At 35.7% G+C, this 25,022-nt stretch overlaps 1 protein-coding gene across 3 annotated transcripts in view; it reads left to right on the top strand.

The window, feature by feature from the left end:
- TRMT1L (tRNA methyltransferase 1 like) overlaps positions 1-20,080 on the top strand; it is a 34,629-nt gene extending 14,549 nt beyond the window's left edge. For all 3 annotated transcript variants that reach the window (XM_061383482.1, XM_061383483.1, XM_061383481.1), the window contains 8 exons: positions 3,978-4,227; positions 4,627-4,839; positions 6,200-6,390; positions 13,566-13,644; positions 15,568-15,728; positions 16,363-16,425; positions 18,654-18,780; positions 18,878-20,080. In XM_061383482.1, coding sequence (XP_061239466.1) covers positions 3,978-4,227; positions 4,627-4,839; positions 6,200-6,390; positions 13,566-13,644; positions 15,568-15,728; positions 16,363-16,425; positions 18,654-18,780; positions 18,878-19,130 — 1,337 coding nt within the window. In that variant the 3' untranslated portion in view covers positions 19,131-20,080. The remainder of the gene's footprint in view (positions 1-3,977; positions 4,228-4,626; positions 4,840-6,199; positions 6,391-13,565; positions 13,645-15,567; positions 15,729-16,362; positions 16,426-18,653; positions 18,781-18,877) is intronic.
- The last annotated feature ends 4,942 nt before the right edge of the window (positions 20,081-25,022 follow it).

The following is a 25,022-nucleotide window of genomic DNA, read 5'->3' as shown; positions in this document are numbered from 1 at the left end:
AGTTTCTCCTTGTGATGAGAACTCTTAGAATTTATCCTCTTAACTTTCCTCTATACAACTATTACCTATATTTAATCATCATGTTGTACATTTCATCCCTAGTACTTATTTATCTTATAATTGGAAGTTTGTGCATGCTTGCTGAACTTCCTGTACAGTATCTTTTCTTAGGAAATGTATATGGATATCACATCAAGCAAAGTATTTTTATATTAAAAAAATGCAAGGCAAATTTTTTATTATGGAAAATTTTCAAATATATACAAAACTAGAGTGTATAATAAGTGAATTCCTTTATATCCATCACTCAGTCTTCTATCTGTATTCCTGTGCACTTTCCTTTATAACTCATTGCCCTGTACTCTGTCTCCTTTATTTTGAAGCAAATAACAGATATGTCATTTCATCTGTAAATATTTCCATGGGATCTGTAAAGCATAGTGAAGTGAAAGTTGCTCAGTTATGTTCAACTCTTTGCGACCCCATGGACTGAGTCCATGGAATTCTCCAGGCCAGAATAATGGAGTGGGTAGCCTTACCCTTCTCCACGGGATCTTCCCAACCCAGGGATAGAACCCAGGTCTCCTGCATTGTGGGCAGATTCTTTACCAGCTGAGCCATAAGGGAAGCCCAAGAATACTGGAGTGGGTAACCTATCCCTTCTCCAGTGGATCTTCCCGACCCAGGAATCAAAGTGGGGTCTCCTGCATTGTAGGTGGATTGTTTACCAACTGAGCTGTGAGGCAAGCCTGTAAAAGATAAGGACTTTTCAAAATTAAAACCCATATACCATATCACACCTAAAAAATTAAGAATAATTCTTTAATGTCATCAAATGTTTAGATAGACCTAATTATTTCAAATTTTTAAAAAATTTAAGTCAGAATCCAAAAACTATATATTTCAGTTGTTTGATAGGTCTCAAGTCCCTTTTTAATCTGTATTTCTTTTCATCATTTTGTGTGTATGTGTGATAATTTGTTGATATAAGAGGTCATTTGTCCTGTAGAGTTTCCCACAGCCTAGATTTTTGCTGATTGTATCATCATGGTTCATGTAAGATATTCCTCTATTTCTGTATATTGGTAGTTGGATGTTCAGGTTTGGTCATATTCAGACAGGATTTTTTTTTTTTTTGCAAGAATACTTGTTTGCAGCAGTCAGTAAGCACTTGGTGTTTGGTTGATTTGTGTGTGTGTGTGTGTGTCTGTGTTGCAGTAAACATTGCCTACGTATTAGGCAATGAGATATTATGGTGAAATTTTAAAGACTGAGAACATTTTTCCCAAAAGGACATAACACTATAGAAAAGATTGGAAAATGTAGAAAATTTCTGAAAAGCCACTTGTACCCTATCCTATAAAAGTTATAGGAGTGTATTCTTGGGAAGTTTGTACCAATAGAATGAAAGCACGACCTAGTTCGGCGTAAGTTCCTCACCTCAGAGAGAAGTAGTGGCTGGAAGCATGGACTGTGGAGTCAGACTGACTGCATTCAAACCCCAGCTTTATAACATGCCAGCTGTCTAACCCCAGGGAATTATGCTTTAATTTGCTTTATCTATCCAAAAGAAGGTACCTACCTTAAAATAATGTAAAGATTAAGGAAATTAATACATGTAAAGAAATTAGAACAGTATCTGGTATATAGCAAATGCTATAAAAGTATTCAGTATCATCATTATTATATTATTACTACTACTACTATCATCATCATTAGTAATGTCTCAGTGTAGAAATGGTAAAAGTGATGAAGTAATGATTCTAAGGTGATCATATCCTCTGAGCCGGTCAGATTTTAAATATGAATCATTTTTTTATTACTCCTTTTCCCACCACTATCCCCACACTCAACTATGGAACGGTTCTAAGTTTTCATTTGTATCGTGACTCATACTCTTTTTCATTCCATATCTGCCAATAGAGTGATTTTTAGCAATTATATCTGTCTTGCCTGCTGTTGCTAAACAGCTTTTGCTCTCAAACACTGAATTGATCATGTTATTTTTCAGTCAAAAAAGTCATGCATCTTAATTGCCTAGAGTTCAGCTTCTCAGATTGCAATTTAATATCCTCCATAGTCTGATCACAGTCTACTTTTTCAGATTTATTTCCCACCATTTTCCCTCACACAGTCTTCCCCCACCCTTGTGTTTTACATTCAGTAATGTTTATTAAATGTCTATCCCAGGTGGCTTTAGTGGTAAAGAACGCACCTGCCAGTGCAAGAGACATAAGAGACGTGGGTTCAATTCCTGGGTCAGGAAGATCCCTTGGAGGAGAGATTTGAACCCACTCCAGTATTCTTGCCTGGAAAATCCCATGGACAGAGGAGCCTAGTGGGCTACAGTCCACAGAGTCTCATGGAGTCAGACATGACTGAAGTGACTTAGCATGCAGCAGCATACCTACACTGGATACTATATATGTCTCTTAACAGTGGAGTCATTTTCTTTTTTCCCCCCTCTAGTTTTGTTGAGATATAGTCAACATATATAACATTGTATATGCTTTAGGTATATAATGATTAGCTATATGCACGTATTGTAAAATGATCAAAAAAGTTTAAATCCATCTCTTCACATGGTTATAGATTTTTTTCCCCTTTCTGATGAGATCTGCTCGCTTAGTCAGTTTCAAATAAATAGTATTGTTAACTGTAATTTCCCTGCTGTACATTTTATCCCCAGAACATCTTTCTGTTATAACTGCAAGTTTGTCCCCTTTGACCACATTCACTCAATTCTCCCACGCCTCCAGTCTCCTCCTCTGGCAGCCTCAAATATGATCTCCATTTCTGTCGTTTGGGTGTTTTTTTTAGATTCCATGTTTAATTTAAATCATATGGTATTTGTCTTTCTCTGACTTATTTTACTTAGTGTAGTACTTTCAAGGTCCGTCTGTGTTGTCTGAAATGGCAGGACTGCCTTCTGTTTATGGCCGAATAGTATTCTGTTGGGTATATGTATACCACATGTTCTTTATTCATTCATCCATCGATGGATACTTCAGTTGTGTCCATGTCTTGGCTCTTATAAATAATACTGCAATGAACTACTCCTCTTTTTTTTACCTGAAACATTAAAATTATTGTTTAGGAAGATCTTTTCTTTTTATGTGCCTTTGTAAACTTAAATAAAGCTCGTAGCAGTCATTTTGCTTGTTTCCCCATCTCTAAAATATAGATATTAGAACTTATTTCACAAGCTTATCTTAAGAATAGGAAAATAAATGTAAATGGCACATAGTAGGTGTTAATTTTTTACATTAATGAGTCACATGTATGCATATGGTCAGTACTTCCAGTAAATTGGGGGTTTTCTACTTCGTATTGGCTAGGCTGGTGTCACCATCTCCCATTTTGCAGTGAATGTCCCTTATGACTCAAATCCAACAGGGATAGAAAACCTGTGAGAGGGCCCTCTTGGTCTCAATTCCTCTTGATCATTTGCTTACACATACAGAGTTGTTTTTCACTCACAGTGATGCTGTGGTGCAGTATTTGAAAAGCATTCATCCACGAAAGTTTTCTTATTTTCATGTATTAGAGTAAGCTTCAGCAGGATGAATTCCAGCTTCTCAACTTCTTTTCAAGTAGAGAAACCCCACTCTTACTCATATGGTATATTGGATTTCTCTGTAAGATTTTGTTTGAAAAAAAAGTATTCCATTGTAAGAAGAAAGGAAAAAAATATCCTATTAAACCCCAAATAAAGAATATACATAGGTATTTTATTTGAACATGGATTATAGAACAGTTTTTTAAGAATTATTAATGGAAATCTGCAGGATACATTTTCTTGTGGTAAATCTTCTTAAGAGGCATTTCAGTGAGAAAGTAGAATAAGAATTACTTTTGAAAATACTAAGATTTTGAAACATTTATTTCTGTTACTTACAAAATTATATTCTTTATTTTTATTACAGTTTTTATTCTTTATAATTTAAAAACCCATTTTTCTTCCAATTTCTCCTAAGGGATAATGGGATTACAATGGGCAAAACATCTTGGAAATGCAGTCAAGGTTACAATTAATGATTTGAATGAAAACTCTGTGACGTTGATTCAGGAGAACTGCCATTTAAACAAATTGAAAGTGGTTGTGGACAGTAAGGAAAAGGAAGAAAGGGAAGATATTCTGGAAGAAGGAGAGGAAAACCTTGGTAATATTAAGGTGACCAAAATGGATGCCAATGTACTAATGCATTTGAGATCTTTTGATTTCATGTAAGTGAAAAATTTTTTCTGTCACTTTCTAAACTGACTTGGATTTGAAGGGAGGTGGGGTAGAGAGGGGGCCGTTAAAAATTAAGGTAGTTTGTCATTGTTTATTTAAATTAATACAATATTTTGGCATCGGCTTAAGGAATGCCATAAGAGCATTTTCTAGCATTTGAAGTAATATGCCTGGGCATGATAACTTTTCTCTAAGCAGGTTTTATTTTCACGTGTTTAAGATATCATAAGATCCTTTTATTGCTTACTTTAAAAACATAGTTAATGTTTTTAAAATAGATTTATGAAGTACTTTTGAATCCATGGAACTTTATCATTAGAAATATGGCAATGGTATGATTTTGATTACTAATATGATTTTAAATATGTCCATATTCTTTCTGATTTTAGACACCTAGATCCTTTTGGAACATCTGTGAACTATCTTGATTCAGCATTCAGAAATATAAGAAACCTTGGCATAGTGTCAGTGACTTCTACAGATATCAGTTCTTTATATGCCAAGGCACAACACGTTGCCCGGCGTCACTACGGCTGTAATATTGTCCGAACTGAATATTACAAGGAGCTAGCTGCAAGAATTGTTGTAGCTGCAGTGGCAAGGTACCAAATGGCCAACCTTTGTATGTCTGAGTATATGATAGAAATAATATTGCAAGAAGTGCTTATTTCATTCTTCAAAATATGCACAAAATACAGATTCTGTATTTTGTATATGTGATCTTGATTTTTTTGGAAATCTTATGTTGTATGTTAGAATTTTATTTAAAAGCTTGTGCCTAAAATAGTTTGCTCTCCACTTTAAAATGTTATTTAAATAAAGTAGTAAGAAAGAAAAAATGAAAGTTAACTTCAAATCATTTTGTTTCAACAAACAGAGTAGATATAGGATGGTAGCACCACAAAAAGGGAAAGCAAAAATTGATCTTAGATTTAGAAATGATCACTATTTAATGTCCATTTCATCTTATCTTCTTTATTTATATAGTTTGAAAAAAATGATGGCTTATAAATTTGATTCTGTGAAATGATCTCACCTGTAAAAACAAAAAGTTCTGTTTCTCATTAGACTTTCTAAACAATTGAAGAAAGGAAGACTTTGAGCACCCATTTTATGCATAAAGTTATGCTCGAAGAATAGTAATAATACAATGTCAATGAATATTAAGATTACAGATCATTACAGCCGGCGCTGTCACTAACGCCAGCACCAGTTTCACAGCATTTAGACTGAAATCCTTACCTCAGCAAAAATACAGATTATTAGACTTCATAGACCTTCAGGATTATTCCTAAATAACTAAAACCTCTGATGTTCACTTGGTACATGCCAAGGACCTACTGTACATACTTTAAAATGTTTATAATGTAACAGCAAATTCAAAGCAGTACATACAGACTAAGTTAGTGTACAACTGAAGAGGGAAAACTGAGTACATAAATGGTGTATCAAGTAGAATTTAATACAAAAGTATATAAACATAATACTGGCAAGGACTTTGCTTATTCATTTTTTACCAGCTGGTCAGCAGCTAGCACACTTCCCTGCATGTATTTAGTACTCAGTAAGCATATATTGTTTGGAAGAAGCTTTTATAGAAAAAAGTAGGTAAAAATTTTAGAAAGAAAGATGGTTGTGATGACAAGAAACAAAGTGACATTAGAAACCAAAGAATATTGAGAAGATATCATAAAGGAACATGTGTAATTACCAAAAGCCTGCCAAGCACCCTATAATTCCCTGTGTTTCAGTTTGTGTAAAAGTTATAGTGTATAGTATGTATCTTTTATAGCCACTTTTTTATATATCTTTTAAAACCACTGCTACAAAGAGTTAAATTTTTCTTATTTTCCCATAACCCTTCCATAGTATATGTACTGTCCAAGTTAATATAAGGTCAACATAATGCCAAGCAAAGGAAAATGATAAGCTCTCAAAACAACTTAAAAAATTTTTTTCCAGAGCTGCAGCCCGATGTAACAAAGGCATAGAAGTACTATTTGCAGTGGCTCTGGAACATTTTGTGTTGGTTGTTGTGAGAGTTTTGAGGGGGCCAACTTCTGCAGATGAGACAGCCAAGAAGATTCAGTACCTAATCCATTGTCAGTGGTGTGAAGAGAGAATTTTTCAGAAGGATGGTAACATGGTAGAAGGTAAATGCAAGTTTCTTTTGACTGAATATTGTGTTGAATTTATGTGTAAGCCTCCAATAAATAAGCATTTATCACATCCCTAATTTATACATATTGTTGTCCTTTGATTTTAAAGATTACAGTGCTAACTTTATTTCCTATACTGGATTTCCTTTCATCAACAGACAAGACATTCGTGTGAGTTCATTAAAGTCATTTACTCATTATAATTTATGCTCTCTAGCCATGCCTTCTGTCAAAACGCCTAGAAATAACTTAGTTTCCACTGTCACTAATTTTAGGAACATTAAGTCAGATTACTTCTTTGTTTGGGATGTTTCAAATCATTAATTTTATAAAAATAATGGTCATGTTTTTGACTGAATATAGAACCCATCAGTTGTAAAACTCATCCAGTAAATATTTATTGAGCCTCTACTATATGCCAGGCCTGGGGAATAGGAAAAAGATGTGGCATGTGCCCTCATCAGGCTGTTTCTAATTTGCTTTTCTGGGACATAGAAACAGTTGCCCGTTGTTTTCTGTTAGCTTCCTAGCACTTTTGAAATGTGGATTTTTAAGAACTCTTTATATAGTAGAATTTAACCCTCGGGGTATGATACGATAGTTGTAGATATTTTTTCTCCTTTTGTCACTTGTGTTTGCATCTTTTATTCTTTCATGCAGACATTCTTCATTGTTTCTGTTGTAAAGTTATTCAGACGCTTAATGTACTCTGCATTTTGTCTGTAGTTGGGAAAAGCTTTGCAATCCTAAATTATTCAGAGAAGGTTGTTTTATTGACTAGGTCACCTCTTGTCCACTTATTTGAGAATACCATATTTACCTTATACTAAAATCCCACATAGATTTGAATTTGTTTTTAGAATTTCTATTCTGTTCCAGTGGTTGGATGTTCATGCATTCATTCACTTCTACTCCTTTTAGTGTTGTTTAATATCTGTTAAGGCAGTCTCTTCTCAGAGCTCTATTTTCAGAGTGTTCTGACACTGGATCCTTTTTTTGCTTAATGAAAGATAAATAAATAAACCAGTTGGTAGTTTATCTTGACCACATTGAATTAAGGAGATGTGGTTTTGACGCTTCCTCAGAACCCACCATGCTTTTTTTCTGTCCAGGTACTTCTGTTAGCGTTAATCGATAGTAGGAATGGAGGGCATGCTGTCATATTCCTTTGTTTGAGTTCTCTCTGGTGCCTTCGGATTTGTGCATGAAGCTGAGATACCTATCATTTATCAGTCAAAGTACCAATCAGCACTTTGACTGTATCATTACAGTGCCTTCTGGCTTCTATTATTTCTGATTAAAAGTTAGTTGTATTGTTGTTCCCTTGTACTTGATACTTGGTGCTTTCAAGATCCTTTTTGCAGTTTTCAGCAGTTTGGTTATAATATGTCTGAGTGAGTCTCTTTGTGTTCATCCTCCTTGGAATTCAGAGCTTCTTAGGCCCAGAGGTAATTTTTTTTTTTTTTTAATCAAATTTGGGGCATTATTTTGCTTCTCCAACCTAAACCTTTATCACTTCAAACTGGATACAGATATCTTCTGTAACCTGCTAATCATGGATTAAAGGAGTAATCAGCTTTTTCAAGTACAGTTTTCTAACCAATCCCTTTAACAGTTGTCCTAGAGCTACTCTAGTAGCATTCATCTTTGCTTTTTAGGTTCATATAGCCCCTAGGCTATTTCTGCCTTTAATATCTATTCCCTCCAGTATGGTTTTCTTAAAGTAGTACTCTCTCTCAGCTTATAAGCTTTCAGCAAGTACTGAATGATTGGGACGTATGATGACTTCTCTTCTTATTTTCTAGCAGTATTTAGGAATTATTCACAAAAATAAATTTTTCTGTCATTTCTAAAGATTTGGAATAAGAGAAGCCAACTCTAAATGCCCAGTCCACCATCCTGATCTTGGTTTAAATGCAACAGAGTCAGAAAGGTTATAGAATCCACTTGGCTTTTTAAAATATAAATTTCATAAATATCTTTGATGAAACTTGGGAAAGTTTTGGTCCTCCTAGATAAATGGTATAGTGCCCTGTGGTTTCTTTTCTATTTTTTCCTAATTTAATTTTCTTTTATGTAAGAAATAATACACATCTTCAGTGTTTAAAAGGATATCACTAATGTGAGTTTCACCTCAATTAGAAAAAAAAAACACCTCAGTGTTTCTTTTTACCTCGTACCCCAGTGTTACTGATGGTATTCCTACCTTTAAAATTATGAACCAGTTCTTAAATGGAGATTTTTATCCTTTCATTTCTCACCATAAGTGTTTTACAATATCATTGAGTAATTAAACTCAAATACACTCTGCTCACATTTGATCCTGAATCTGTAAAAACTTAACATCTTTCCTTCTCTTTCAGGAGTCCTTCATGTCGCTTTATAATTTTGGATTGTTACTACCGTGGGTTTTTTTTGAATTGTTTTAAAAATTGAAGAATGTTTGATTTACACTGTTGTGTTAATTTCTGTTGTACAGCAAAGTGGCTCAGTTATACATGTATATACACTCTTTTTCATCTTCTTTTCCATTGTAGAGACTTGATATAGTTCCTTGTGCTAAGCAGTAGGACCTTGTTTTCCATCCATTCTAAATGCAGTAGTTTATGTGTCCTAACCCAGACTCCCATCCACCCCTCTCCTGCCACAGGGCTCAGTGTCCGTGAGTCTGCTTGTTTTGTAGATAGGTTCATTTGTGCCGTGTTTTAGATTCCATATATAACTGATATGTTATGGAATCTGTCACTAGAATGTTTTTTTAATCTAACATTTTAAAGGATTTTTGACTTAATAAATTACTATTAAGCAATATGAATTGTTTTCTGCATTGTTGTAATCATGTAGGACTTACGGAGTATAAATGAGTGTTTCTTTCCAAAAAGTCAGATCACTTAGAACTTTTTATCAATATGTAGTATATAATTTAAAAAATCAAATAGTTCTGCATCTTATTAGTAATGATATCTGCCCCAGTCCCTAAAGTAACCAACTATTAATAAAAATCTTACAGCTGTTTCTTCTAATGTTTAAAGTCTCTAATGTTTGATATCTTCCCTATTTCTAAGTTATATTGCCTATAACTTCCTTTCATGAAGACAACTATTCAGAATCTCAGACCAGCTCAGTCACATGCATGTACTTCTCCTCTCCAGTGTTGGCTTAATCAGTATTCCGTGTTCATATTTTTATAAATATAAAAACTTTCTTTACAAGTTGTATTAGTTATCTATCTGTGTGTAACAAATTACCTCAAAACTTGGTGGCTTAAGACATTATCATCTCAGTTTCTCTTGAGTCAAGAATCCGGGCATAGCTCAGCTGGGTCCACTAGCTAAGGGTCGCTCACAAGGCGGCCGTCAAGGTATTGGCTGGGGCTGCAGTCATCAAGGCCTGACTGGGGAAGGACCTGTTTACAAGCTCATTCACATGGTTATGACCTGGATGTAGGTTGTTAGACTGAAGACCTGAGCACTTGTTGGCTGCTAAGAGGTGTTCTCAGTTCATTGTCAAGTAGTCTTCTTCACAGAATAGCAGCTCACTTCATCAGAAAGAACCAGAGAGAGAAAGGGAGAGAGAAAAAGAGAATATTGCTATATTCTAGTCACTAGATATGAGTCTACAGATCCAGTGATCTCGCCTTCAAGAGGTGGAGATTAGAGAAGGGTATGAATACCAGGATACAGGGATCATTGCTGCCTTTCTTACAAGGCTGCTCCACAGAGAGGAACCAGTTACAGTGCTGTAATAACTTTTTTATACACCTCTTCAATTACTCGAATTAATCATTACTATATATTTGTCACCTTTTGGGTGTGTATATACTTTTCAAAATCCATAATACAGTTTAGTGCTTCTGTGATTTTTGTTAAAAACAACCTTTGGGTTTCATTTAATTCCGCTGGAGACAGTCCTCCTCCTCTGGTTTGGGTTGTTTGTTTCTAAGTCTGCCAAAAGCTGTTGCCCTGGCTCTTCCTTTTAGACTCATAATGGAAATTTTCTTTGGCTTTCTCCTTGTGATGTACTTCCTATATCTTAAATCTTATGTATTTTGACCTTTCCTTCTTCACTTTCTCCTTTTGAAGCTACACTTTTTCCCTTAGGAGGATTTCCTTAGAAGGATTGCAGGGGTAAATATAGAAGTCTAGGTTAGAAGTTGTTTTTCCTCAGAATGTTTAAGATGTTATTCCTTTGTCTTTTAACCTTCAATATTGACAAGTTTGCTGTTGTTCTTAGGAATAGTCCTTTGTGTTTTTTTCTCTGAGTGCTCTTAAAATCTCTCTTCTTAACCCACTATTCTAAAATAACTTCAGGATGTTTATGAATTCATCTTTTTTAATTCATTGTGCTGCAGTCTGTGAGCCCTTAAACCTGAGTTCTTCAGTTTTGATAAATTTTTTCTATTTTCTCTTTGATAATTTTTTTCTCTCAAATTATTTCTGTTCTGTCTTCCTAGAACTCATTTTAGTTATATGATGGATCTGCTTGATTAACCCTCTAATTTTTTTTACATCTCTATTTATTTCTTAGCATTTAGTTCTTCTTTATAAATTTCCTTGAGTTTTATTTTTCCAACTTTCCTGCTTAAATTTGTCATACTTTGTTCATTTCCAAGAGTTATTTCATATTTTTATTGTTCCCTTTTTAATAGTATCCTATTCTTGTCTCAGAGATGTGAAATCTAATCTTACCTCTATGATACTATTGACTGTAGTTGGGTATATTTTATATTTAGGGGAGGATAGGTTTTTCATTTTGCTTATTTTTGTATTGTTGCTATTATTTTGTTAGTTATTCTTTCCTAATTATTTCTGGTTTGCAATTCTGTTCTTGTCATAGTGTATCTCAAATGTCTAGTAGTCTTAGTTTTCCATGCTGACAGTTATATTGGAGTTCTTGGGGCAGGGCTTATAAACTGATAAGATTTTACTGTAATGAGAAGGCAGTCTGCCTTTTCATTACAAGAACTCCCAAAAGACAGTCAGCCAATCTGTATGTGTGTTTTTTCTCCTGGATTGGTAAGTACTTATGCAGAGGAATCTTGCAGTCTTTTATCAGCTTTCTAGGAACCATGTTGGGGAAGGAGACTGGCAGGTCTTAGCATTTGTACAGACTTTTACTTAGTCCCTTTCTTTTCATATGCCTCCTCACTCTTAACTGTGACTAACGCCCCTGGTTCCAGATCCCCTGTGGTTCAGCCTCACCCAAGATTAACTTCCTCTGTTGGATGGAGAAGACACAGAAGCCTAACTGTTGATCTTGGAGAAGATCTACAAGTCTTAAAATTTTTAAATGAAGTCTTTTTTTTTCCCCCCACATTACTACCCTATTTCCATCTTCAAAGACAGTCAGTACTTTCATTCTCAAGCCTTTTCAGGCCCCACAGTGCCAGTGGGCTTGCTGTTTATTGGTAGCCTGTCTACCCGTTTCAGGCTCGGGCTTTAGCTTTCTCTGACCTGCTAAATCAGTTACCCCTTTGTGTATCTGCTTCCCACTTCTAAAATTTTATTGACATTTCTCATCATCTTGTTATCTCTTCTCACATTTTATTTATCTTTGGGGTTTGAATTTTATTCCTTTGTTCTCATCTTAATAATGCTTTAAGAAACAGAAGAGATTAAAGTATGTGTTCAGTCCATTTCATTTAAAGTCTCTAAATAGTTTGAATTCCTCATCTGGAATTACCTTCGTGGCCTATTTACCAATGACATAGATATAGTAGTTCTTTCTTCATACCTTCATTTTTTTCTACTTCGTAACTTGAAATGATAACCCTGATCCCTGAAGATGCTGATGCTCATCAGGCACTAAGAAATCTTAGGCAAGGGTCTTCAAAAAAGACACAGGTTTATATGATGGGATCATTTTGCAAAATACATCAGGAAACAAACTGACAAATATTTGTGTGCTGCCTGCGGTAAGTTGGTACAACTGACATAACCATAAATATAAATCACCCTACTTTGGGTAATTCTGCCTGTAGTACATGTAATTTAATTATTTAATGGTTTCAGGGAAGATGTCTTGAATATATTTGTACAGCATTTGAGCAGCATCATTCTCAACAAAGCTAACGTCAATGATAACCACACCTTTTAAGGCTGAAAGGTAGACCTAGGAACAAACAATGAAGGAGGCCGTTAAGTATATATACAACTGTGAATTATGCCACTTAACTGCATTAAATGACAGTGATATCAGATAGCAAGAAGCTATAGACCCATGTCCCTACTACCGTAATCCTGAGTTCTGGATATATCTAGGGCCCATTGATCAGATCAGGCCATTCCAAGAAAGTGAATGATCAACCCAGAAATGGCCTGGGGGAACTCAGTTGGAGAAAATCTGATTTAAAATGACTATAGGAAATGGCAACCCACTCCAGTACTCTTACCTGGAAAATCCCATGGATGAGGAGCCTGGTAGGCTACAGTTCATGCGGTCGCAAAGAGTCGGACACGACTGAGCGACTTCACTTCACTTCACTTCATTCTGAGTCTTAAGTGAACAGGAAAGTCCATGGTAGAATATCATGCCATTTTGGAAACTAAGACTAGGTCTTGTATCTCCCCAGTCATATTCTGATTACATCAGGGCCCTCATTGCTCTTTAAACTGAATTAGTTTCTTCTAGCCTACATGTCTGGGACTGAATATGCATCAAGCCTAGGGAATAGAGTAATTCATTTTCTCTTCCCAATTACAGAAGAGTTAACTTATGGGAAATGCCTTTATTTTGATGGATGTTGGTTATATGGGTATGTACATTTATTAAAGCTCATCAACCTTTTCACATAAAATGTATACATTTTACTGCATGTAAATTATACCCCATCAGTTGATTTTAAAATATGGATAGCTTGTAGAATTTATAAGACTTTCTCCTGCTGAAATTATTTCAGGTAGTATAGTGACTTAAAACCATGCCTCTAATTTTGACATGGATTTCTATATCTTTTTTAAGCTTTAATCATCTGATCTACATAACTGAGATCTTAATACCTGCTTCAGAGAGTTTTAAGGATTAAATTTTTTTTAATGCATATAAATGCACAATACCTGGCACATAGTAGATCCTCAGTGTATTGTAGCTGCAAATTATTACTTATATAACAATTACTACTGTTTACATTGTTATTTCTCCTTTGATTTCTTTTTATTACCTTTTCACAGAAAACCCATATAGACAGCTACCCTGTAATTGTCATGGAAGCATGCCTGGAAAGACAGCAATAGAACTTGGACCTCTATGGTATGTGCCTAAGCATAGTAATGTATTCAGAGTTTATGCATGTATTGATCTGATTGCTGACTTTTGATTACTGTGGTAGAAGACAAATTTAGTTTCAATTTTTAAAAAAATATAGGTAAATAATTATAATTCTTTTCCCTTATGAACCTGAGGTGTTTTCTTTTCACATTTTTCTATACCATTATTCTTAAAAGTTTGTGACAGAGTTAAGATGCAGTCGGATTAAAGAGAAGCCAAGCTGATCTGCAAACTAAATAATTCATTCATGCGTAGTAAGGATGAGGCTTTTTTCAGCTGATAATTATAGAACTAGGGTATGATTTTAAAGTGATCACTATAACTTTTTATAGACCAGTCAACTAATGTAAAAGTTCTTTGAGGAATTAATTTTAAGGAAGAAGGGCATGTTAAAGTGAATGTCTGCTTTTGTATTAGGTAAAGCTGTTTATATGTGACAGAGCTGCAAATATTTAATGTATGTGTGTGCTTTTTGCATCCTTGGTAACTAGTTATGTTTTTCATGTTTGAAAGTTGAATTGCTTTTACTCACAATCCTTCCCATAAGCTATTTGTTACTAGAGATTCTTGGAGAAATTTGAGATTGCTAATAGCATTGTAATAACAATCATGGCAAACTCCAGCCTCATTACTTTATAAGGCCAAGGTTTAGTCATTACTAAGTCTAAAAATTAACTTAATGGTAAACATATTTGTGCTGATGCCCATTATTTTATCTTCAAGTAAATACTTTTAGATTAAGAATGACCTGGCCAGCCTTACCTTCTAGTTCTCTCAATCACCTGCAGTATGTTGACCCTACCCACTCTTGGAACTGGGGAAGTTCAGAGTAACAGGTTGCTAGATCCAGAAAGATCTCCTAGCCCAACTCCTCCCTCATTTTACCAGATGAGAAAATGATGGCACAGTGTATTTTAAGTGTTGGATAAAACTGATCCCTCAGGATTTAGATAGTCGCACACACAGAACAGAACCAGAACTCATTTTTTTTTTTTTACCTCCAAGACTGAGTTCTAAACAATAACTTAAGGTTTTCTCACTTAAAGCCATTGTTCATGTCTTTACGCTCATTTAGTCTCTTCTCCCTTCCCTTCCTCTAGTTCAAATTCTGCATCCTTTTTGAAGTGTCACTCCTCAGTGCTTAAATCCAAAATAATCTTTGAATTGTCTTTTAGTAAATCTTACACTGGTCACTTGTTTAACACTTAAAATCACATATCCTTTCATATATATTTGCTTACCCTAGTAATAGCTACTGTTTCTTGAGGATATACCTTGTACTAGGGATTGTAGGTGTATTATCTCATTTAATTCCTGTAAGTCTGTGAGAAGTTTTATTTTCCATATTATGATAAGGAATGTGAGACTCAAAACAATAGTTACTCAAGATTACATAGCTAGTAAGTGGTGGAAAGGTTTGTCTGACCTGGAATTCATATTCTGTCCATTATACTTGTGATTCTCAAATTAAATGGGAAACTGAGCCCTGGGCCACTTTTTAACTGCATCACTACCAGCACATGTAATTCTTATGGATGTCACCCTGCCCCGCCACGTATGCCCTAGAACTAAGGATTACTGTTACTGATAGGAATATGCATTGTGAAAACCTCTGCATTACTGTGTGTCCCAGTCTAGATTCTGTCTACATTTATAGGCTTTCATAGGGTAAACAGTGAATTTTATACTTCACTCTATCTTACACCTCTATGTACGACAGGACTATACACCTTATGAGGGCTCAATAAATTGACCTATTGTGAATGAAATTTCCTTTACTAATCCCACTAGCTTAGAGAATTGACATGATAAAGTAGGCAAATTACTTAGTCATTGTTTAATTACGAAGACTTATTTTATTAAAGAAAACACTTCTTGAATCTAATTCTATATTCTTTTTTTCAGGTCAAGTTCCCTTTTCAATACTGGATTCCTCAAAAGAATGCTGTCTGAATCTCTTCACCATGGTTTAGATGACATTCAGACCCTAATAAAGACATTAATCTTTGAGTCAGAGTGTACTCCTCAGTTTTCAGTTCATGCACCTTCAAATCTCAACAAGCAAGGTGACTTAACACTAATTTACTAGGTTACAAATTGTTTATCAAAAATACATCTTTAATGTTATAATTAAAAGCAATATAAGTAGTATGCTTTAAGTAAATTCTCTGTAATGAGTCTCATCAGTAATCCAGTTAGCTTTTTTTTTTAATTGCATTGTTTTCTTCAAGTTTATATTAGGGGCCTGAAAGGAATGATGATTTTGTTTTATAGATGTATTTTTTAAACTTTAGTAGATTGAAAGAACTAAAAGTCTGTTCTGATTTTATCACCCTGTATCTGCTTTCTGGAAAGAGAAACTTTAGGTCATTCTGAGAATAGTGTGGCCAAAAATTTTGTAATATCCGTTGAGCCATGGAAGCTAGGTTTACACTTACCACTCAGAAAAGTTAAGTTTTTTCTACTTTATTTTCTCTTTAGTATAAATAGGCTTGTGTAGTTTTATCTGGCTACTGATAGAAGGGTGGGCCTGTTAGGTATCATAGAGTGTCAAAAAATGAATTCTTGGAACCTGTTTTGGTCACAGAATCATATATTCATAAAAGCAGTGCATAGATTTAGTAAGCTTTTATGTAAACTTCAAATTGTTGCTTAATATCATCCTGTAAAATATTTTGTTTCCATTTGTTCTAATTTTAGAAGAATGCGGTGTATTTATTAAAACTACAGACGATACCACAACAGATAGTCACAGCGCACAAGGTACGTGTGCGTGTGTATGAACGCATCTGTGTGTGAACGCATCTGTGTAAGAGCACGTAGCAGCAGGGTAACTGGAAGAGAAGAGATTGCTTTGGTAGCCTACTTCAAATTCATTTTCATCTTATTATACCAGCAACCAAATTACAGTAGACCTTATTTATCTGGCATTTGCATAGTTCAAAACTTCTATCAATATGTATTTTGTTCACATCTCTGGTATATGGTGATCCCCTTGCAAGAGCTATACAAGATGTTAAAAGAAATGTCACTGATCAACCAGAAGACCCTATACTCTGGCCATAAGAATTTTATTACATAGCCTTTCTTATAATTTGAGGTGTGTATATACTTTAAAATATACTTGTATTAGGCATTGTAAATTCATATCAAAGGATGTTAAGATTTGTAATGGTGGTGCTTAATGTCTAAGGTTTTTAGAAGGCAATGTTAGATTCTAAATCTGTTTTGTATACAGGCAAAAACAGTGTTGAGATTGAAAGAACCAAGGACTATACTTACAAGCTGTAATTTTGTATTAGTTGCTGAGCATTTTAGTGTTGATTTTCAAAGAGAAGAAAATTTCAACTCCTGCTAATAGCTTATGGTTTAATAACTACATACTGTTCCCAAGTCATGTTCATTTAGCATCTTCAACCAATTTGTTAGGATTCAAATCACTTAAAAATGATTTATTCTCCTTAATTTCTCTGTTGGAGGGAAGAGAAAGGCATTCCAGTATCCTGTAAAATACATTAAATTTACGAGTATCACCCTACTTCTTTGTGTCATTTGTTACATAACCTTAGCCAGGTCCCCCACCTTTAAGAGTTGTCATAAAACCTTTTTAGAATAAGGTAAAAACATAAGTTTTGAAGATATTTAAAATCTCTGAGCCTTTCTCATGTATAAATTAAGGGAGTTAGACTAATCTCTATGGATTCTTTTATAGCTCTAAAATTATGATTGTTCTAAACTAGTATAACAACATATAAAATCTTACATGATAGAAAATATCAGGCAAAAGAAATCTATATACTGCTGATGATAGTAATTGGAAGGTATTGGATTTTTAGTCTCAGCCTTTCCTAACTCTTGGGGTACATGTGCCTTCTTAGATTTAATGTGACAGTATAATCAGGTTTTAATTATCTGATTTAATGGGGGAAGCCATGAGTCAATACTTCAACAATATTTATCTTTGAATGCAGTTTATCGTTCATTTTCATGCATCAAATTTGTCTTCTGAATATTTTTGCTTAAGTGAATGTTCATGAAAATTTTAAATTTGGCCATAACAACATCCATGTTGAACATTCAGAAAAAAATCTCCATATGGTAACTTGGATATCTCAGTTGTCTTCCTTTTGTGATTTTTCAAGGGATAACTGCTAGAAACTTACTTGCTAGCTTCCTTTCACTGAAAATGTAAAGGCTAAGTACTGTGGTAAAAAGTAGGCAATGAGATCATACAGTGTACTCATAAATTCCTATATGCAAGCCGCTGAGACTGACTTTGTGTTCGTTTTGTGTTCAATGAAGACTACTGTATATCAAACACAGTTGACTCTTGAACAGCCCTGGGATTAATCCATGTGTAACTTAAAGTCAGTCCTTCATCCACAGATTCAACAAACTGTGGACCATGTGTTACTGTAGTTTCTCCCTGTTGAAAAATATCCATGTTGAAGTAGACCCACACAATTTAAAACCGCATTGTTCACAAGGGTCAATTCTATTGGCATTCAGTAGAGAATACAACTATAGAAATAAAGGACCTTATTCTCCAGGAACTTAGAATACAATTTGGGAAGGATTTATACACATTATAAAGACCTAAATACATGAAACAAGAAAACATATAATGACAGAACTTAATCAAACTCAGAGTAGTGTTGAGAGTAGTGAAATCTGTGGAATGACTGGCCCAGATTTCAAAAATGGCTTTCTACAGAAGATGGAGGTAGGCTTGAGGCTTACAACTGAAGAAGGTAGAAAGAAGTTCTGATTCAGCAAACAGTTAAACAGTAAAATTACATGAGTAAAGGATAGTGAAAATATAAATATTACAATAAAAGCTATGTTATTGTAAGAATTAAGATTGGATATACAGGTCAAAAGGTTGTGTCAAAGAATTTAGACTTGAAGAGATAGTATGTAGTTATTCAAGTATCTGGCTTGTGATTTTTAAGAGAATGCTAACTTTCTGTGTTAATATCTGTACGTTTCAGGAAAGAGAAAAAGTAATGAAACAACTGCAAATTTAGTCAAGAGGCAAAAGACTGATGTCAATACTGAACATCCTCCCTTTTATTACAACATCCACAGACACAGCATTAAAGGAATGAATATGCCAAAGTAAGACAGACAGTGAATGACAAAGTGTATATATTTACTATTTTAATGACATTATGAGTTAAAACAAGAACCTCATTTTTGCCTTTCCTTGTTGCAGGTTAAAAAAGTTTTTGTGCTATCTTTCTCAAGCAGGCTTTCGAGTAAGCCGAACTCATTTTGACCCAATGGGAGTTCGTACAGATGCACCTCTAATGCAGTTTAAATCCATCCTTTTGAAGTACAGCACCCCTACTTACACCGGAGGACAGTCAGAGGGCCATGTCCAACCAGCATCTGAAGACACAGTAGCTGACAGGGTTGAAATGTCAGTGAATGACAAAGCAGAAGCAGGTGGTTGCAGAAGATGGTAAATGTAAAGGAAAGTTTCTCAGATGTCTGTGTTGATGGCCACAATTATTATTCTCTGTAACAACTGTAGTGCTTTTTCTATCCTTTCAATTCAGTTGTGTAAAAATAAAAAACTGCTCTTTTCATTCAGAAAATTAGCAGTTTCTAATTTAGCTGGTTTGGGAGCTATGCTTTCCAAGTTTTTCTTATTTTAAAGAAAGCTTAAAATTTGAATGAAAACATTTCATATGAAGCCAAGTTTGTGACTGAGATCACCCTACTGTTTAATAACTCAGAAAATTTTCACATGCAGACTGTTTGGAATTTTATATGTTATGAAAATAACACATTACTTAATCTCAGCTCTACTTAAAGTGATTCACGATATTTATCTTTTCTGTTTGTAATGTGTAAGATGAATCCAGAATCCTTTTATTAAAGTGACCCTAAATAGGAGGAATAGTGTCCTTTCTGATTACTAATGTATTATTTCACAAATACAAGATAAAATATATTCCCAATTTCAAGAAATCTTATTTCTCCAACTAAATACTTATCAGAGATAGAAATACATTTTCTTGTAAGTTTAAAGTCCAGATGATTACACTTTAAGATTTTGTTAAAATAAATTGAGACTACTGTTCTAATGTAATTGTTTACAGGCATGAAATTCTGAGGAGAGATTTTGTTATGAATTAAACAAACTGGGTGATCTCAAGTGCCTCAGTTAATGCACGTACAATATTCATTTGCTTGGTTATGCTACCTCTCAGGAGTAAAATTTGTCACCTTATGAATTTATGAAGTGAGGATTTTCTTGCTTTTTGGGGTGTTTTTTGTTTGTTTGTTTTGCTTGTTTTTTTGGTTTGTGTATGTGCTAATTTTTTGCACAAGTAGCCCAGGCTAACATGACTACAAAAATTAGTTGAAAAAAAAAATCTTGTTTCCATTAATAAATATGGTTTTTGCTTCATCCGAATATGAGTTTGTATGAAAACATATACCAAAAATTTAGATTTTTGTTTCAAGGATTTAATGCACATTTACCTAAGTGTTTCTTAGAAAAACTAACTTTTTTTTACAAGTATTAAGCTTGGGAAATGGAGGAAGAGAAATGACTGAAAGGTTTAATATATCATGTAAAAAAAACCACTCCCATGACATACACAGAAATTCAGGGAGTTGGGGCTGCATCAACCTAAGAGTATTAATTTAGAAGAAATAAAAGAAAAATTCTTTGTGTTATTACAGCATAATCTTAGCAGGATGCTTTTTCTTATCTCCAATTAATGGAATTTTAATAAAATAAAGGAATAGATGAAGTACATGTTTAGTTTCTATGACCATTAAAAGAAAACCTTTATTATTCTTGCCAGTTAATTCACGAACACGAAAAGAAATAAAAGTTGTTATTTTTTTGTATAGTTAAGAAAAGTTTCTATAAATCCATGAGACAAACCAGCACTTGGACCATCTGATTATTTAAAATATATGTGTACGGGGAGAGGAAATAAGGTGAAGGAATAGGAGGATATAGAACCCACCTCCCCCTACAAACATATAAAAAATACATCTACATGTTGAACAATTCTCACTGAAAACTAACTAGAACCTGTCAGATGTACAACCAAGGCTGTATAAAAGGTCCACACACAAACAGGTAAGGAAAAACAGGCAATCAGGTAGGGACCTGTGACCCTGGGAGGGAACTTGGAGGAAAAGGGAGACTACCCTCCCTGGAGGGCGAGTGGTTCAAGCCACACATTGGGTACCTCAGCCTGGGGTCCAACAAAGGGAAGATGAGGCCCTTGGCGGGTTGGAAGACCAGTGAGACTAACAGGAGGGCTCTGGGAAGGCTGTACTCCACTCATGATGGGCACTTGGATACTCACATGGCCTCACAGCTGGGTGGAAAGGGCGATTGAAATGGAAACCTCACAGACTGCTGACATTGCCCATGACCGCTCTCGTGTACCCTCCACTGCCTCCAGCCTGAGCTGAGCAGATGCTCCAGCACTGCGGGCCATGCACTGCAGATTCACAGTGAAGCAAGGGTTGCCACAACCGTGGAAAAAGCTCAGTTGGCTATGAGATGCTAAAGGCAGCTCAAACCCTACGTGCTGTCTTAACAAGGTGGGGAGCAGCCGTTTCCAGTGATGGCACAGCAGAGACAGTCAGGAAGGTCACCTCAGCCCTCGCCTAATACCCACCGTGCACCTCTTGCTCCAGCACTGCTCCCCGCTGGTGTGAAGCTGAGTGCTGGGAGGAACAAGAGCACACACTGAAAGCTACCTGAGCCAGCCTGGACCTGACCCTCGGGGCTTCTGCTCCAGCAGCATGAGACCTGACCCCAACCCTGCGGGCAACTGAGAGGAGGGGAAGCCCTGCATCACACCGCCTCCAGCACCTCCACCTCCAACCCCGCCTCCCACCAAGTGACAGCTGCCAGCTCGCTCCTCTGTAGAAAGGTGTGACCCGTGTTCATGTCCGATCCAGCTCTCCCACCAAAGAACACGCAGACTACACAGGATACTCCCACTCAAGGACTCCTTCAAGGATGCCAGAGAGAACTGTTTCACCTGATTGCATAGGGACAGAGAAAAATAAGCCAAATAAGATGACAGAGGAATTTCAGTTCAAAGAGCAAGAGAAAATGGTTAGGGTGGGGGAACTAATGAAATATTTACCAGGTAAAAGAATTCAAAGCATTAGTAATGAGAATGCTACCTGAACTAGGAAAAGGAATAGATGAATACAGTGATAAAGTTTTAAAGGAACTAGAAAATATAAAAGAACCAGTCAAAACTGAACACAATAACTGAAATAACAAGCACTAGAAAGAATGACCAGCACACTGGGTGACACAGAACACATAAGTAACCTGGAAGACAGAACAATGGAAATTATCCAATCACACAACAAAGAGAAAAATGTTTTTAATGTTAAGATCACACTTCTAGTGATCTCTGGGGTAACGTGTATCAACATTCACATTATAGGGGTCCCAGAAGAGAGATGGGGGTCAAAAATGTATTTAATGAACTTATGGCTCAAAGTGATGAAAGGGAAAAACATGCAACCTAGGATACTCTACCCAGCAAGATTATCATTTAGAATTGAAGGCAAGATAAAGAACTCAGATAAGCAAAAATGGAAAGTGTTCCTCAATACCAAGCCAACCCTAGAAGAAAATGTTAAAGGTTCTTCTGTAAGAGGAAAAGAAAAGGACCTAACAGGAAATTATAGGAAAGGACAATCCCACTAGTAAAGGCAAATATGTAGTAAAAGCCAAGTATCAACCACTCAAATATGCTAGTACAAAGGTTAAAAGACAAAAAATTTATAAATCAATTATAACTGTAATTACTAAGGGAATTGTCCTCTTCCATATGGTCTAATGGTTAGGATTCCTGGTTTTCACCCAGGTGGCCTGGGTTTGACTCCTGGTGTGGACAGGCAAAGATTTTGGGTGGCTTCCCTAGTGGCTCAGATGGTAAAAAATCCACCTGCAATGTGGGAGACCCGGGTTCAGTGCCTGGGTTAGGAAGATCCCCTAGAGAAGGGAGAGGCTACCCACTCCAGTACACTGGCCTGGAGAATTCCATGGACAAAAGAGCCTGGCAGGCTAGTCCATGGGGTCACAAAGAGTCGGACATGACTGAGTGACTTTCAGTTTAGTAAAGGAATAAACATGAAGATGTAAAATATAACAAGAAATACCAAGTAGAGGAAAAGGTAGTAAAAACATAGATCCTTTCAGAATGTGTTTGAACCTAAAGGACTATCTGTTTAAAACAAATCAATACAGAACCGTGGAACTCCACGGTAACCAAACACCTACAATAGATACACAAAAACAAGGACGGACCACAAATACACCACAAAGGAAAACTGTCAAACCACAATGGAAGAAACAAAAGGGACAGGGAAGAACCACAAAATAAGCCCAAAACAAGTAATAAAACGGCAGTAAGTACACACCTATCAGAAATTAATGGCAATAGATTTTCAAGGTAGAAGATTAGGTTTTTAAGATCTGCTTTGTAAATATAAACATCAATAGCTGTAATTTCACCATGACAAGGCAGTGATCCATGAAGGGGGATTTCACTGTAACGGCAGAAAGCAAAGAGGAACTAAACAGCCTCTTAATAAGGGTGGGTGAAGGAGGAGAGTGAAAAAGCTGGCTTAATACTCAATATTAAAAAAAAACTAACATCATGGCATCCAGTCCCATCACTTCATTGCAAATAGAAGGGAAAGAAAGCAGTGACAGATTTCCTCTTAGGCTCTAAAATCATTGCAGATGGTGACTGAAGCCATGAAATTAGAAGACTGCCTCTTGGCAGAAAAGCTATGACAAACCTAGACTGTGTGTTACAAAACAAAGACATCACTTTGCCGACAAAGATCTGTATAGTCAAGGCTATGAGGTCTTTCCAGCAGTCATGTATGGATGTGAGAGCTGGGCCATAAGGCAGGCAGAGACGGAAGAATTAATGTTTTCAAACTGTGGTGCTGGAGAAGGCTCTTGAGAGTCCCTTGGACAGCAAGGAGCTCAAACCAGTCAATCTTAAGGGAAATCAACCCTGAGTAGTGATCAAACCTGGACCCCCTGCATTGGGAACATGGAGTCTTAGCCACCGGACAATCGAAAAGTCCCTACCGTGCTTCATGTTTCATTACGCAGTTAACTTTACCAGTGCTACTATTTATGTGGATTCAACTTACTATCTAACATCCTTTCATTTCTTCCTGAAGGATTCTTCAGTATTTCCTATAGGGTAGGCAGGTCTGCTACTGACAAATTTGCTCTGTTTTTATGTGTGACCATCTTAATTTCTTTCATTTTTGAGGAGTAATTTTGCTGCATATAGAATTCTAGGTTGACTTTTTCCTGCAGAGCCTCTGGGCCTCCATGACTTTCCTATGAGAAGCAAGCTGTTAATCTTATTAGAGAGTCCTCATATGTGATCACTTTTCTCTTGCTGTTTCTCAAACCCAGTCTTATTTAGCAGTAGTTAGGCTTCTCAGATGTGCATATTCTTTTCTGTAAATTCTGAAGTTTGGGGCAATTATTTCTCCAAATATACTGTAACCCCTTCTCTCCTTCTAGGACCTCCATTATGCTATTATACTTGATAGTGTCCCAGAGATCTCTGTAGTTTTCCCCCTTTATTCCTTTAAATTTTATTTCATATTACAATATAGCTGATTTACAATACTGTGTTTCTATTCCTTTTTTTCTGATTAGGCTACTCTCAAGTAATACCTCTGTTCAAATTTGCTTTTGAGGGACTCTACTCAATTTATTTCACCTGTTATAGTTTTCCAGTCCAGGATTTCTATTTGCTTCTTTTATCATAATTTCTCTTTATTGTTATTCTCTATTTGGAGAAAGATTATTCTCAATAAGACATGGTTTCTTCTAGTTCTCTGAACAAGCTTTTAAAGGCTAACAAAATTTTACTTAAAAACTTCAACACCTGGGCTTTGTCCCAGACACTTTCTTTCCAAGTCTTGTAAATTTTTGTTGAGAACTAAACATTTAAAATAATATAACATGCCAACTCTGAACAAAGAATCCCTTCCTCTCCTCAGGTTTTGCTGCGTTAGAACTTCTTGGACTGACTCTGTAAAGTCTGCATTTTTTTGCTGTGTGTGACCATTATATTCTGTTTTGCTAGCTTAAATGTGAATGATATTTGCTCAGTTGTGTCCAACTCTGCGACCCCAAGGACAAAAGCCTGCCAGGCTCCTCTGTTCGTGAAATTCTCCAGGCAAGAAAACTGGAGTGGGTTGCCATTTCTTTCTCCATTTTGTTAGCTTAGAGGTCAGCTAATGGTTGGACAGCAATGTTCTTTAATGCCTTTAAACAGTTAACTCTCCCAATCTTGAAGAAGTGCTCTTTGAAA

This window comes from Bos javanicus, chromosome 16 (genome assembly GCF_032452875.1).
Source record: "Bos javanicus breed banteng chromosome 16, ARS-OSU_banteng_1.0, whole genome shotgun sequence".
NCBI classification, from domain to species: Eukaryota; Metazoa; Chordata; class Mammalia; order Artiodactyla; family Bovidae; genus Bos; species Bos javanicus.
This window is presented reverse-complemented; position numbering and strand designations above follow the sequence as displayed.